General features: G+C 60.2%; 1 protein-coding gene across 2 annotated transcripts in view; it reads right to left on the reverse strand.

Annotated features, from left to right (window-relative positions):
* Positions 1–1,528: 1,528 nt before the first annotated feature.
* NPLOC4 (NPL4 homolog, ubiquitin recognition factor) overlaps positions 1,529–15,832 on the reverse strand; it is a 56,328-nt gene continuing 42,024 nt past the window's right edge. For both annotated transcript variants that reach the window (XM_032322122.1, XM_032322123.1), the window contains 5 exons: positions 11,181–11,252; positions 8,404–8,499; positions 6,866–6,982; positions 5,362–5,464; positions 1,529–3,811 (listed from right to left, as the gene is read on the reverse strand). In XM_032322122.1, the coding sequence (XP_032178013.1) occupies positions 3,654–3,811; positions 5,362–5,464; positions 6,866–6,982; positions 8,404–8,499; positions 11,181–11,252 (546 nt within the window). In that variant the 3' untranslated portion in view covers positions 1,529–3,653. The remainder of the gene's footprint in view (positions 3,812–5,361; positions 5,465–6,865; positions 6,983–8,403; positions 8,500–11,180; positions 11,253–15,832) is intronic.

Below are 15,832 nucleotides of genomic sequence, written 5' to 3' on the forward strand. Positions count from 1 at the left end.
AACCTCCAAGGCTGGACACCTGTGAGCCAAAGAGGCGTCTGTGGGGAGTGACCGAGCACAGCGTGCTGCCAGACGTCCCCTGGGCTTGGACTGCAGCGTGGCCCCTCTTGTGGCGGTTGAGGTGGGTACGCAGCCCCCAGGGCCGTGGGCAGCCACGGCTCATCTCTGGGTTGACTGCATGGGAGCGCGGCATTTGCAGTCCGTTGTTTGCCCTGGGCTGGGAACACCATCCGGGATGCTGGGGGAGGGGTGGGGGTGGGGGGACAGGCATGAGGAGGACCGACTCCCACCAGGCCTTCCTGACTGGGGAGCGGGGGCAGGCTCCTCTCCTAGGAGAGCGTGCGGGCCTTCTGGGCCAGTCAGACCGCCATGCCTTGTGAACTGCCCGCTCACACGAACTCCCGGCTTAGCCCTCCCAGGACGATGGTCCTGCCGAAAACAAGCACGTTGGGGAAGTGGATCTGGAAAGAGGTGGGTTGAGCCGGGCAGGCCTCCGCCACACCGGTTTAGCCCCTGGCTGGCCAGGGTGCCCCTGCAGACACTGGTGGGTTGGGTCCCTACTCCCTCTGCTGTGACGTAAGGATTTACCATCAACGGTCTGTTTGGACAGAGGGCCCCGGAGTGCCGATCCCAGGCTGACACAGGCACCGGGGGCTGAAGGCTGGCTCGGACGGCGAGGGGTGACGCAGAGTAAGGCAGCTGCCCGCGTGGGCGTGTGAGGTGTGTGCTCCTGTCCGTGCTCTTTGCACAGCTGTGTGGGCAGCGTGATCTTCCCGCAGCCCCACGACGCCACCAGCCCGGAGAGAAGCCATGGTGTGTGCGGGGCAGCGGCCGGCCGTGCTGGTGGCTCCTCATGGCAGTGCGCCCCCTTCCTGAGGTTTCCTGAGGTCGGGGCCGCTCACTTCGAAGATCCAGCAAGTCCAGTGGTCTGAGATGTGCCAAAGGCCGAGTGTGGCAGTCACCCCAAATTGGGGACTATGGTTAGTAGCGTGCACCGCACTGCACCGCTGCTGGGAGCAGCCAGGCCTGGGGGCACAGCGAGAGGCACCCAGGGACCCCGACATCGGCAGGCGCTGTATTTTGCGTACTTGTCCAGGGAGCAATGCATCCTGAGACCAAAAGACAGGGCAGTACCCAAACACCAAGAGCGAATGCCTCTGGCTGCCATCGACAAGGTAATCCAGGACAGGCAGCGCGTCCCCTCCAGGCCTTACATCCCCACACCTGTCCAGTCTGGGGGCTGCCAGACTGCGTCCCTCACCTGCCGCAAGCACCTGCCTCCCCCACGCCCCCGCCAGGCCCAGAAGCAGCCATTCGGCTGACAGGAGGGCCCCGAGGCAGGGCACCCTCTCCCTCCATCCTGAGGACACGCTAGGGTCTCCATCCTGCAGCGGTCCAGGTACGTCAGCGAGGACAGTGACGTGTGGAGCGAAGTCAAGCCACAGGACACAAAGCAGACTCGGATGCAGACACACACGGCACAGGAAAAGACAATCTGGGCCCAGGAAAGACAATCGGGAGCTCAGCAGTCGCTTCAGGGTTTTATTGGCTTCATGGTGGGACAGGAGTCCAAGTAACGCTAATGCAGACCCAGCGGACGCAGCCCCGCAGCCCCCAGCAGGCTGGAGCGGCAGCACCAGGGGCTGACCGTCTGGAGGCCGAGGCAGCCAGCTGTGTGCACCTGGGCAGCTGAGCACGCAGTCACCCCCTGCCCGGGGGTGAGAGGGTGTGTCCACGCGAGGCCAAGTAGGCAGGTGGGGCTGGGGGACCCCCCCTTCCCTGTGCAGGAGGAGGTGGCTGAGCTGCCCGTGGCCAAGGCGTCCGGCAGGGTGTCCCCCACACCCTCACACTGAGCTCCAAGTCTGTTTATCTGGACAATAAAGTGCGCCACTGAACAGAGTGACTCGGAGCAGAGAAGTGCCAGCGCTTTTCCTTCAGCTAAAAGACGAAAGGAAAGGAATCACGCATCTGCCGGATCGTCGAGGGAGAGTGCTGGCTGAAGAGAGACGGGAACCAGCTTGGTGGGCGAAGGTGACACAAGGAGAAGGACTGGGGGAGCAGGGGCCCGGGGGACACAGCGGCCGAGCTCAGGGCCCGGGGCCACCACGCCCCTCCGCAGCCTCACACTGGATGGCAGGGACCCCACGACACGGGGTCCACGAGGCATGGACAGCCCCTCAGCAGGCGGCAGGGCGCCGAGCTCAGAGCCGGGACGGCTGCCACAAAGCGGCGGGGCCCACCCTCCCCCAACAACGGATGGCTCTGCTGAAGCCAGACCCCACCCTGATCGGCCCCTGGCCCCCAGAGCAGACAAGATACCGGTGAACCTGCAGGTGCCAGGCACAGTCTAATACACAGAGAACAGCGTTCTCTGTCCGTAGTGCCACAGGTAAGGGCAGGCCACGCAGGCCTCCCTCTACCCCCAGGGCGGAGACACAGAGTCCCCAACACAGTCCACGTCTGGGCCAGCCTCCCCTGTGGGTGCCCCGCAGCTCAGACACGACCCTCATTAAGGCAAAGAGGCATCAGGGTGCCGCCCACGACTCCCCGGGGACCCCAGAGCACACGCACAGGGCCTGAAACGACCTCTGTCCTGGGACCCCCACAGCAGTCCCGGCGACCCTCACAACTGGCCTGGCCCCTACCCCCTCCCGCAGGTCTCAGCAGCGGCTCGGTCACCGCGCAGGAGGCCGGGGCTGGGCGGAGCGACGGGGAGAACGGCGGTCGAGGCAAAAGGGGCCGGAGCTCCGCGTCCCAGGCAGCCCAGCTCACCGCAGGCCGGCCTGGCCCTTTGCAGGGGCCGAGGCTTGCCAGCAGCGACCGCCGCCCTCCTGCTGGACCACCCAGTGTGCCGCTGCGGCAGTTGTGCGCCTTGGCAGGCGGTCTCAGGCACTGAGGTTTACTTCCAAGAACAGAGTGCGGTCCCCGTCCGCCTTCGCCCACCCCGTGTCCACCCTGCGGCCCCTCCCAGGGACTCACTAGGGGAGGGAAGGAAGTGGGAACTAGGGTCTCTCCGTCCCCCTTGTATGTAGATTTTACCTTACAAAGAAATAAATAAAAGTCTTCTGGGCAGAAGTTACTGATAACTGTTATTAAAACCAACGCAGACTTGAAAAATCCCACCTAGATGTCGGGTGAGAGTGAGGAGGGCGGGCAGCAAATGAACCTGCAGGTCAAGCAGAAGGGAGGCCGGCAACCCTGGGCCCACGGTGACTCCGCCAGAGGATGGCACTGCCAGGGGAAGAGGCGGCCCTCACAGGCAGGGTCTGCCCGGAGCACAGGGTGCGCCGACGCTCCCACCCACAACCACGGAAGGGGAGGAACAAGAGCCAAGAGAAAGGGAAGAGAAAGCGGAGGGCGGCAGTCAGCCCTCTCTGCCCCCCAGCCCCGGGAGATGGTTCCGGGGCGCCCAGGTCCTTCCACCACCTTGGAGGCTGGCCCCAGGCGTGCGGGGGGACCGTCGTGCCGCCCCATCAGGAGGCTGATGTGCGCCCGCAGAGCACCAGCCTGGCTCTCCCTTCAGGTTAGCCTGGTGCTCAGAAGCTTTGTGGGCCAGTGACCCGAGGGCAGCCACCCTGCCCCGCCCTCCAGGGCTGCCCACCATGGGGCCGTGGTGACAATGACCCCGGCTTCAGGGAGGGCTGGGCGGGCCCCTAGGTCCTCGGGAGGCTACACATCTCGCAGTGGCCGGTGCCCGGCTGGTTCATGAAGGTGCAGTGCTGACAGGCCCACACGGCCGCCGTGGCGGCGTGCGTGGAGCCCCCGACGGCTCCATACTCCTGGAGGCCCGGAAGCTGCACTCCGACGGTGCCTGCGGGACGGGAAGAGAGGCTGTTGGTTGCCATTCGTGGCTCCCTCCTCCCGAGAGCTCTACCTTACGGTATGGCCGAGGACAAGGCAGCTCGAGGACAGGCAGCCACAGGCACGGACAGACGGGGCTCTCGGACCACGCGGGGGTCCCCCACGCGCACACACGCCTGCGCAGAGCTGCTGTGCAAGCGTGAGCACCTAAGCCCTGGCGCCGCCCTCAGGTGTGCCGGGAGGAGCATGGGTGCCCGGCGAGAGCACCGCCTCTGGCTGCCCATCAGGTGGCTGGCTTGGGGAAAAGCCCAGGAGCCGGCTTCCTGGACCCGAGAGGAAGTGGCTGTTTCTACAAGGCCGCCAGCAGCTCTCACGCGCTCAGCGGTGCGTGCAGGGGCACGAAGGTGTGCGGGGCTCTCGCCGAGGTAAGTCCCACGTCCTGCTCTCGGACGCCGCTCTCTTTGCGTCAGCAGTCTACGTCACCAGGTTCTTTTTAATCCAAGTGCAGCTGACACAGGATGCTTATTAATTCTGGGGTCCAGCACAGGGACCTGTAAGTCCTGGCCGGGGCCCAGCGCCCTTCAGCCTGCACTGCTGCAGCCGGCGTCTCTGCAGGGAGGTGGCGGCATGGGGCGCACTGCACCCCTGGCCACCCGAGGACGTGCGGTTGCGGGTCTTCCTCTTAGGGAACTGGGCGGCCACGACCAGTCCGCTGCATTAGAACGGACAGCCCCGCCGAGCGCGAGGGCCAGAGCACGCGGCACGTCAGCCGGCCCCATGACTGCGCGGCCGGCACCCGTGCAAGGAAAGCGCGACCCGAAGCACAACCAACACCGCGGCGCTTCAGACCACAGGTCCTGGGGGACTGGCCCTCAGGAGAGAACGCCGCGTCCCCTCGGCTCCCTCGCGGCTTAGGCTGCTCCGAGGTTTTCCTTGGCTAATTCTGGCTCTAGCATCTAACTCACTAGTTTGACAAAATGGTGTGAACACGTTTTATATGTATTTTTAAAGCCGTCTGAAGAGGGCATTCCAGTATTTCTCAAAGCCACAGGGAAAGGGGCCGCGCCAGCAGCCTGCCACCCGGAGCTCCTGGGACTGAAGACAAAGGCTCCGTCTGGGCAGCGAGGGACTTGGCGTCCTGGGCAGCCTATTCTGTACGGTTCGTCCTCCCTACCCTTCATGGACGCTCTGAGGGCCAGTACAAAGAAGGGAAAGAAAAGCCTGAGGAGACCAAAGGTTTCTGACTTTTTGGTGCTGCGGCGAACGGAGGGTTTCTGTTTCCCTAAAACAAGGACGTTCAAATTGCCCCTATGACGCCGGAGGACTGGCGTACCCTCCACGTCCACGAAGCTGCAGAGCTGTGCCCACAGACCTGTGTGGCCTCGAGAGCGCGCCTGGCGCAGCAGTGAGAAGTGTGTGTCCCCGAAGGGCTGCCCACACCACCACCGGAACGCGTCTGGGGTCCGAGAGGCGCTGCAGAGCACGCGTCTGGCTCCCTGCGCTCCGGCGGTGGGGTGCGAGGGCAGGACCCTCGGGGCCGAGGAAGGGGAGGACACTCACTGCACAGCTGCTCGATGGTGGCCCACTGCTCAGACTTCTTCCACGTCTGGGCGAGCTCCTCGTTCCCAGTCCTCACGGCCTCCAGCAGCAAGCTGATGCTGTCCTGCAAGAGGCCAAACGTGAGCCCCGTGCGCCACACGCCGGGACGGAGTCTCCCCTTCCCGCGGCAGCACACATGCCTCACAAGCAAGTGACGAACCTCACAGACCATCCCCTTGAAACACCAAACGCCACACCCTTCGGTCTACAAAACCAAGTGCTAAATTTTAGAGCTGAGTTGAAGTTCTTCCCAGATAGCCATCCCGTGCGGCTGTCGCGAGCAGACCTGTGTGCTCAACCACCAAGCACCAGCGCTCGCGTCCCGTACCCTGAGGGCCGGGGGCACGGACAGGGCCTGCGCTCCCGGGGCCCGCCCTCCGCCTCACGCTCTCCCTGCAGGCTCTCCATGCTCTCGACCACGTCTCTAGGTGCTAGGCCTCCACGGTCAAAGTGCAGGGAATTAAAAGAGTTTATCTAATGAGAAACTAAGCCTTCGGGGGCTGTCAGGGGCTCCCCAGAACACGTTTTCTACCAGGTGACTGTCTGTGCGCGGCCACCGGTGCGGAGGCCTAGTGTGAAGAGCCCAGGTGCCAGTCGCCTGTCCCACTGGACGGGCAGCGGCTGCACTGGGGCCGAGGGGCCCCCCTCTGGGCTTAACAAGGCAGGTGAAGCCAGACGGAAGCCTCAGGATGCCTGATGTCAGACGCCAAAAGTGGGTAGTCTGGGGACGAAACACAGACAGCAGCTAAACCCAGCGGGATGCGAGAACAGGCACAGGCCGCCGGCGCAGGGCCGCAGCGGGGACGGAAGGGCCTCTCCCCTCGATTCGGTCACCTTCAAGGAACGTGTCGAGCCAGAGGCTCAGAAAGAAGTCATTCCCCTCTCTCTGCTGCCTCCTTGGGTCTCAGGCAGGAAAAAAAGGCACAAAGTGAGAGCGTCCTGGCTGGACCAGCGGCCCCCACACGGCTCGGGGACAGCCGCTGTCAGTGACACCTGTCCTCTTCTCCCCAACGGCGCGTCTTAAAAACGCCAACTCTGCAGTGGAGCACTCCGGGCCTGGACGGCAGCCAGCCTGCTGCGCTACCGCGGTAAAACGGAGGCGGATTCAGGAGGGAAGAGACGGGAAAGCAGCAGAGGCTGTGGCGCTCAGCCCGCAGGCAGCTCTGTGCATCGCGGGAGTGCTTACGCCCCGCGCCGGAGGGCTCCGAGCTCCCTATGAACTGAAACAAATGCAACCGTCCTGATCCTGGGGACAGACACTGAAGGAAGCGGTTTCAGTGCAAACTCCATCTCCTATCAGTAAGCCTCTCGGAAGAGCCACTGCCCACAGGACACAGGAAGGACTTCGACCCAGCTCCGCAGCCCTGCTCTGACCTGTGAGGAAAGGCAGCATCTCTCTACAGGGAACCCCCACCCGGGGCCCACCAAAGCCAGGGGCACAGCGGCCACACACTCAGGCCTGTACCTGCAGGGGCATGACCTCATTGGTGACCAGAAACAGCAGGAGGTGGAAATCCGAGATGGTGTCCAGGAACACGGATGAGGTATTCTGGGACAGATAGGTGGCCAAACTGTGGAAGTCCTACAGGGGCGCGGCAGAAGGAAGCAAGTGAGCACGAGCGTCCCAGGACAGCCCCCGTGCTGAGCCCAGAGAGCCATCTGTCCCCTCCTGAGTCCCGGCTGGATGCAGAGTGCGGACACACATCTCTCTCCAGCTGCTTCTCAAGAACCAACGGGGACCCGGGCCAGAGGGACACGCGGCTACAACACGTGCTCTGGCCTGTCCTCCAGGAAGGTGCTCTCCACACGTGTGACTCGTGGACGTGTGTGTGTGTGTGTGTGAGAGAGGGTGTAGGTAAAGCTGGGCCGGCTGCAGACACACTTAGAAAGCCCAAAAATGCTCCCGCCGCTCCAGGAGCAGAGTGGGCTGTGAGAAGGCCTCACTCTGGGGCTAGAAAACCTGTGTGCACTCGCTGTCCCGCTGCGCGGCTGATGTGTGTGTATGGGTGTGTGTTGGGGAAGATGGAACACACCCACCTTCCGCAAAACTAACCCAGGAGGTCAAGAGCCCCGCCCAGGAAGTGAGCGGCTCTGCACTTCTACAAGCACCCCAAGGCCCCGCACAGAGGGGCCATGAGGAGAGCAAAGCGTCAGAGCGCACCACACTTCCCAAGGACTCTCTACTCTTTCCTGCAACGCCTGTAACAACTAGAACCTAAGACGAAATGCGTGTCCAAGACGGCCTGTGCGGCAGCCTAAGGCAAGTGGGCAGCCGAGAGCAGGGCCCACCACAAAGGACGTGCTGTGTGGGATCCGCACTGCGTGCTGGAAAGCCCAGGTGGCCAGGCCGCACGAGGCCCACACGGCCCAGACCACGCATGAGACATGCAGCAGCAAGTGGGTGCCTCGGGGACTTCATCGTTAAGCGTCTGCCTTCGGCTCAGATCATGATCCCAGGGTCCTGGGACAAACCCTGCATCGGGCTCCCTGCCATCGGGGAGCCAGCTTCTCCCTCCCTCTCTCCTCCTGCTCCTGTTCCCTCTCTCACTGTGTTTCTCTCTATCAAATAAACACATAAGATCTTAAAAAAAAAGAAAGAAACCACGCAGAAGGTGACAGGGCGGGAAGCCAAATCAAACATCGAGGTGCCACGTCTCCACAAGGAGATGATGCCTGTTAACGAACAAACACTAAAGAAGTTGTTGGCAGAGGACACAAGTGACAAACACATTTGAGGAAGGAAGACGTCAGCTGAGAACGGCCCGTTGGCAGATCCACGGCCCCGAGGCCTTACGGGGGTTTGCCGCTGCGGTTATCTGTCAGCCCCGGCCCGGAGAGGATGTCACGGTGACCAACTGAGTGTCAGAAAACGTCCTAGCTGGGCTTCGTCAACAAGAATCAATCGGGAGAGTTTGAAAGCTTGGTGCTTTCTAGAAAAACATCACTGACACTAGATAAACAAGCAGGAGTCACATTAAATCACGTCTGTAAAGATAAGCTTACCTGTGTCTCACCCAGGACATCCCGGTTTTCAATAGGAAACGGACTTTGTGAAATGGAGAAAGTATGGACTGGGTCCTTGGGGAAGGTTGTTGTGATCTAGCGAACAAACACACAAGCCTTGATAAATCGTGCTGCAAGTAGGGGTGAGGGCAGCCCCGAGTGCGGTACCCTCCCCGAGCTCCGGCCTCAGAGTCCTGTTCCCCACTGGACGCCACGGTCCCCCGTGAATGACACCCACAATGAATGCCTTGACACTGGTCCCGGAAACCAACAGAAAGATCACTGTTCACACGCTCGAGGACGGGGCCATCCGCAGGCCGTCCGAATGTGCGGGCCTCCGCAACACCTAACTCGGGGCTCCGTCAGCCGAGCCGCTCCCACAGAGGCCCTCGCCCGGGGAGGAGCCGGAGGGTGAGCAGTGGGGACACGACGGATGAGGCCAGAACTCTCAGGTCAGCTGGGACGGTCTGGGAGACGCAGCGACCTCCAGAGAGCCTGCTGAGGCCCCTCGGGACGTCCGGCCCCACCACGTGGACGCAGCAAGAGAAGCCACGCTTCTGATGTGCGGCACAGGGCACGCCTGCTCTCCCCGCAGACGGGCTGCGGTCAAGAGCTTGAGTCCAAAGGGGCACCTAAGCCCTTCATCTGGCTCAGACGCGCTTTAGGAACAAGAGAAGGCGTTTTACATCGAACACTGCATCAACAGAAACCACAGGGGCAGTGGCAAGTGTGCAAGAACCGATGCGGGTACAGGTCTGTGCTCCCCGGCAGACGCGCCTCCCCACAGAGGCACCCAAGCGTGAGCCGTCAAACAGCCTTGGCCGGACACAGCCTCTCCTCTCCGACAGGACACTAGCGCCAGCAGATCACACCTCGTCCACACTTAGCAGAGCTATTCTGGTTCCTCTGGGACTATGCATAGGAGTGAAGACGCGTCGTCCCAGTCTGTTCTCTGCATCAGCGACGGCCGCGGGCCGCTTCGGGCCGGCTGGCCCCGGATCCGGGTGACTGCACCAGCGCGCTGAGGGACGGCTGAGCCGGCAGCGGCGTCGGAGACCTGACCCCGCAGCTCTTCTAAAGGTGTTATTTTTAAGTCCTGTCTGCACCCAGTGTGGAGCTTGAACTCACAACCCCGAGATCGAGTCACACACTCCAGCGACTGAGGCCGTAGCCAGGCGCCGCTCCCGCTGGTGTTTACTGACGAGACCGTGCAGCCCGCAGACTCCGGCCACCATGCCTGTACGGCCGCGTGGCCTCTGTCAGCCACAGAGCCTAAGTCTCTGCCTGTTCCTTTAGAGCCAGAGCCGCTCCCGGGAGCCAGCAGCCACCGAGGATCAGACGCACATGCCCTTACCGGGGCCAGCGGCTGCCACGGTTCCACAGAGGGCGGGAGAGCGACCCGCCCTGGGGAGGCGAAGCCTGTGGACGGCACGGCACCTCCACTCTGGGAAGGCAGACTCGGCAGGGGCCTGCAGCAGCAGACACCCAGCGGGCAATCGGTGTGGAACTAAGAGACGTCTCTGCCCGGCCGGTAACCTCCCCTTCACCAGGACAGCGAGAGTTCACCAGGCAGTCTGTGACTGCCGCAGACCCCACGGAGGGGTGCAGGGTGCCCGGCACCTAAACCACAGCCCCCAAGCCTATCTCAGGTCATGTAGCCGATGCCCAGACACCCCCAACCGCACCACCACAGCTGCCCGAGGACAGCGGCTCACGCCTTCTCCTGCCGGAGCCTGCTCACGAGGCTCAACAAGGGGCTGAGCACACCGGGCCGGACACCTGCTCTCGAGGACTGCTCCAACCTCGTTCCGCAACGGAGAGCGTGGCCGTCAGGAGGCGGGATGTTCCTTCAAGACCAAACTCTACTGACACAGCACACTAAGCAAGAACTCGGCTCTTTTGGAAAAAGAAAGGGGTGGGGAGGCCACGGGGAGAGAAGACCTCAGAAAGCTGCCTTTAAATCACGCCGACTCCTCCTAAGAGCACGTTCCATCAATCTGTTTTCATCTTAATTACACCCCGGGTAGTCTAAAACACAGATGCCTTCACGGCCGAGGTAATAAATATGTTCTCAGAAGCTGCCAACTGGAATGGCGCACCGATGGGCTTGGCTCCCGGGGACCCGTTGCTCCAAACGCAAAGATATTTTACAGCTTGAATCATGTGCCCTTCCTGAGCCCAAACATGGCCCGGAGAGAACCTGGCAGGACACAGTTAGGAAATGAGCAGCCGCCCGTCCCCGTGGGACAGAGCTGACTTCTGCGAATATGCTGCATTCACGCTGGAACCCGCTGCCTCCCTCTGGCCCGGGGCCGCACCTCCACGAGCAGAGCAAGCCTCCCGATGGGAGACGAGACTGGGACGGGGCCTCGCAGCCAGCTGCCCGCTGGGCACCTGCAGCTCCCCGCAAGCGAGCACACAAGCACTTCACTCAAAGACAGTCGCGGCTGCCCCACTGCGAGCCCGGCTCTGGCAGATGAGCTGTGACCAGGGTCGGACCTGCACATGCTGACCTGCGGAGGCTGCCTGACCAGGTTGGTGGTCCTGCACTTTAGTTTGGAAGAAGGTAAACCCTAAGTTGTTTTTAAGGAGATAAACTGAAACTAAAGAAAAAGCCCCTAGAATCGCCACTCTTCAGGGATGACGGGAGCTCAATGATGCATCTACTTCCAGGGTGCCTGTCCCGGGCCAAGCAGGGGGCAACTGTCCAAGCCACCGCCACCCACACCCGGCCTGCATCTGGATGCCCAGGGTGGTGGTGTGTGCCGCACACTTACGTCTATGATCAGATACTCCACGGGCAGGGGCCGGGCCAGCTGGGTGATCTCATTGCCGAACTTGTCTATGTCCTGAAACGGGAAACAGAAGTGAGCAGGGTGAGGGAAGGTGTGCCGACCAGAGACGCGCTTCGTCTTTCGCAGGCTTGCTGTCCGACCTTCTCAACGATTCTAAGTCTCGCTGAAGTGCAGGGAAGGCAGAGGGGAGCTGTGCGTGTTTTTGCCACAAAGCCACCTGCCGTCACTTCCCAAGGCTCAGCGCGGCGGCCGTGCTCTGGGCTAATGGGGCGTGTCCACTGGGAGCGAGCGGCACGGCCCGGGACCCAGCACACTCGCCCACCCAGGGCTCCGCCCGCTGCCGCCCACTACACCCGCCCGCTGCCTCCCACCCACGCGCCCTCCCCTCGGTCTTGGGTCTGAGCCAGCGATCCCACGCGCACCCCTGAAGCCCGACTTCATCCCGAATGTCAGGAAAACAAATAATACGCAAATGAGCGCACACACATGCGCAGGCGGGAACCCCACCACCAATCTGTCAAAGTCTGAACTTGTTTTGCTTTGTCAGATGCACAGAACATAAAGTTTAATTATGGGGGAAAACGGCCAGCATATGTTCATTAATCATAAAATGACAATTATATCTGATTTATGTCAAACATGCTGAGTTCAAACAGAGCTCTAGAAATAAATTCATAAGAACCCACACTTTTCATTAAAGATTCTGTGAGAGGGGGTCATATTTTCTATCTAAATCATCACTTAACATCATATAAATCATTCACGGAGTCATATATAAATTATACATCCATAACTCCCAATTATGGGGCCTTCCATAAAAGTTTACATTTATTAAAGCCCTCAGACCCAGTGGATGCCACACAGACCCCCCTGAGGCTCACAGGCCACCGCCGGGCTGCCGCGGCACATCCCACCCTGCCGGGCACCGCAGAGCCACACACCGTCTTTCGGAACAACCTTCACAGGCGTTCCTAAGTTAAAGCAAGTCCATCATCCCAACGGCAAGTCCAGAGGTCCTATCTGGCCCAGACTCTTTTGTTTAGAAATTAAGATTCCTGGTCTGCGATACATCTGTTTACCCGTGCCTTCCGGACCTTTCCTTGATTCACAACGTAAGGGAGCTGCCAACCAGAACCTGCTCCTCTGCTCTCCCAGAAAGCGGTCCGAATCGGCTAACCAGCTAGCCGCGCAGGCAGCATTACGCGTCCCCATCAAAGGACACATTCCTGGAAAACAACACACTGCTTTGTCTGTCTGCCTTCCTTTGAAGTTGGAATTACTTTCCAGTCCATGTGACAGGTGGCCGCCCTGCGCTGCTTTCTGTGGCCATCGGGCTGGGCCCAGCTTTCTCAGGCTCTACCGGCTTGGACGGGGGCAGCCCGACACACGGGCCGGCTGAGTGGGTCCTGGGGCCCCCGAAGCGGCAGTTGCCCAGTGGAGGAGATGCGGTAGGAGGCAGGAGTCAAATCGAATCCAACGAAATCACCACTTCCAAAAATACACGCTTGCCCCTACCAGAAACGACCTGCAACAACTCGTACATAATTAGCCCATCTGGAATGCATCTTCCAAGCTGATTAAGCTCTAATATGCAGAGACCTTCTTCCAGCACCTGTTCGCTTTAATCTTCCCTCTAGGGAATTTTCTTGTTAAATGCCCCTCTCTCTTTTTTCTGTCATGCTATTCTCTTTCAAATTTAACTACCCAATTGTACCTTTCTGCTCCCCAAGAAAATAAAGGTGTTGTATCCCTCTCTGTTCCCCAGGGGGAAAACAGGTAACTTCTATCTCTCCCCCCTGCCTCCACACCGACGTTTCTGCCAGCCAGTCCCCAGCCCTACACAGCATCTCAAAAGCAATTACTTTTTACGGGCGTCAGCAGATGTCGGGCTGGGAGAGGAGGCCTCTTAATTCCCAGGGTGGGAGCTGACGAAGTGTCAGCGGTTTCATTTCCACAGGGAGAGGCAGGGGCTGAGGTCCCCTGTGCCCTGGCCCCTGCCTCGGCCATGTCTGCAGACCACGGCACCACCGCCATGTTACCGCGGAGCCGTCCAGGGAACTCCGTGCTCGTCCCAGGACAAGGGCAAGCGCCACTGACCGGAGCGCCATCTTGCTTGGAAAAGGCAAATGCGGGGCGCCTGGGTGGCTCAGTGGGTTGAGCGGCTGCCTTCGGCGCAGGTCATGATCTCAAGGTCCTGGGATCGAGCCCCGCCCTGGGCTCCCTGCTCAGTAAGGAGTCTGCGTCACCTCTGCTGCTCTGCCTGCGTCTCCCTCCCTCACTCTCTCTGTGTCAAATAAATTTTAAAAAATCTTTAAAAAAGAAAAAAAAGGCAAATGGAATCCCTACTGTGTGACTCTTCTCTTGAAAGAACTGGCAGCACCCCATTCTCGACTTGTCAGCGCCACGGGACAAGGAAACGCTTTCTCTGCTTGGCTTCCAGGTGTCGCCCGGCACCCTGAGGGGGCACAGTCAGTCTGCTGCGGCCCACCTGTCCGCGCTGAAGGCCCTTCTGGCCCTGGATGCTCCTCTCCACTTTATGCCCCGGTGACTGCAGCCAGGCCACAGCCCCGAACACCACACACCACCCCTGCACACCCACCTCCGAGTACACCCCACTCTCCCAGCTACGCACTCGGCCACCCCCAAGCGTGGGGGCACCGACGCATGCCAGGAGCCTCCCCAAACCCAGGGACAAAGCCGCAGTGGCTGTCAGTCGTCAAACACGCTACGGTTCAGCCACGTCTTCAGCAGCGTACTCACGATCTCTCCCATCACCACGCACACAACTGACGGAAAGCAACAGGAAGGAGGAGGTACGCCAGAGGCGCACAGGGCTTACGCTCACCAGGCCTTCCTCGCATCTTTCCGCAGGGTCAAGTGTGCGGCCACCAACGCAGAAAACTCTTGCTCTGAATTATAAAAGGAACCCACGTGCAGAGCAAAGCAGCAGAGAGAGAAAGGAGAAGCCACAGTCCCCTGCCCTCCGCATTCCCCCGAGATAACGCACGCCGAACGCGGACTCGGGAAAAGCACCTTTACAAACAGCAGGCCCCAGCTGTGCCTGCAGCCCGCCGGACCGTTCCTTCTCCAGGGTCACGGCGTCTCTAGGCGACATCTCACCCCCTCTCCCCTGCCAAGCTTTTCTGGCTGCACAGGACCCAGAAGGACATAGACTCCAGAGCTGTGGACAAGCACTGACCCACCTCCCAAGGACCCCCAAGCTCTGCAGGCCCGTCCTCCATACACACGCACAGCGGAGTGCACATACGCAGCCACACGCATATCTCTGCGCTGCATACGCAGGTCCATGTATGCTTTTACATTATGAGTTTTATCCCAGACCTTTTTTTAGCTTAAATTCAATTAATTTACACCGAGTGAACTGTTAGTTTCAGGGAAAGAGGTCAGTGACGCGTCGGCTGCTCACAACACCCAGCGCTCGACGCATCCCGTGTCCCCCTCAGTGCCTGTCACCCAGTGCCCCCGGCCCCCAGCCCCGGCCCTCCAGCCACCCTCGGTCTGTTTCCCGTGGCTGAGGGTCTCTTACGGTTTGTCTCCCCCTGATTTCGTCTTGTTTTGTTTTTCCTTCCCTTCCCCTTGGCTGTTCTGTCTCGTTTCTCAAACTCCTCGTTATCAGTAAGATCACATGATAACTGTCTTTCTCTGACTGACTTTGCTCAGCCTAACAGCCTCTAGTTCCATCTGCGTCTTTGCAAACGGCAAGATTTCGTCTGGCTGATGGCGCGTAGTAGTCTAGCGCACAGCTATACCACGTCTTCTCCACCCTTCCGTCCGCCGATGGACATCTGGCTACGGGGCTTCGCTGCTATAAATCCTGGGGTGCAGGTGCCGCTTCAAATCACTACGTTTGTATCTTTGTATCCCAGATCTCTGAGTAATTTTCAAGCACACAACCTCAGTGACCACGTAATATCCTACCCCCGAGGTATACTCTAACTTGGTGCCCCATCACTGAACTTTTAGAGAGCGTCCCGGCCTTGCTCTCACAGACGACATGACAGGTAGCCTTCGATGAACCTCGGGGCGCGTCCCATTTGCAAGGCTGTCTCTCAGCCTAGCCACAGCCCACAGGAGGACCAGGAGGATTACTTCCATGTTTGCCTTCAGACGTCTCTTTGCTCAAACTGGTTTTCCCAAAACGTATGAGAAATGATTGTCTCAAATCCCACAAGGCTATAAAAAACTACAGGAAGCACTGCTAGCCTGCTCCAACAGGGGAGCAAGCAGTCCCAGAAAACCACAGCATGCCTAGCGCAACAGCACGAGCTCCGCGACAACAGGGGGGTGGCTCAGCGGCCTAAGTGTCCGGCTTCAGCTCAGGCTGTCGTCTCCGGGTCCTGGGATCGAATCCTGCGTTGGGCTCCCTGCTCAGCGGGGAGTTTGCTGAATCTCCCTACCCCTCTCCCCTCTTGTACGCTCTCCCTGGCAAATAAATAAAATCTTAAAAAAAAAAAAAGGGAGCTCACTGCTTCAGTGCCAGAAACTGACAAGACACGGAAGACGCACATCTCCAACGTGATGAAGGGTATCACCCAACACGGCCTCGCACACTCAGAGCAAAGCACTTCCTTTACAGCTAAAAATAAGCGACGGAGCTGGTCAATGGACACGGT

The sequence above is a fragment of the Mustela erminea genome, chromosome 18 (genome assembly GCF_009829155.1).
Source record: "Mustela erminea isolate mMusErm1 chromosome 18, mMusErm1.Pri, whole genome shotgun sequence".
NCBI lineage: Eukaryota > Metazoa > Chordata > Mammalia > Carnivora > Mustelidae > Mustela > Mustela erminea.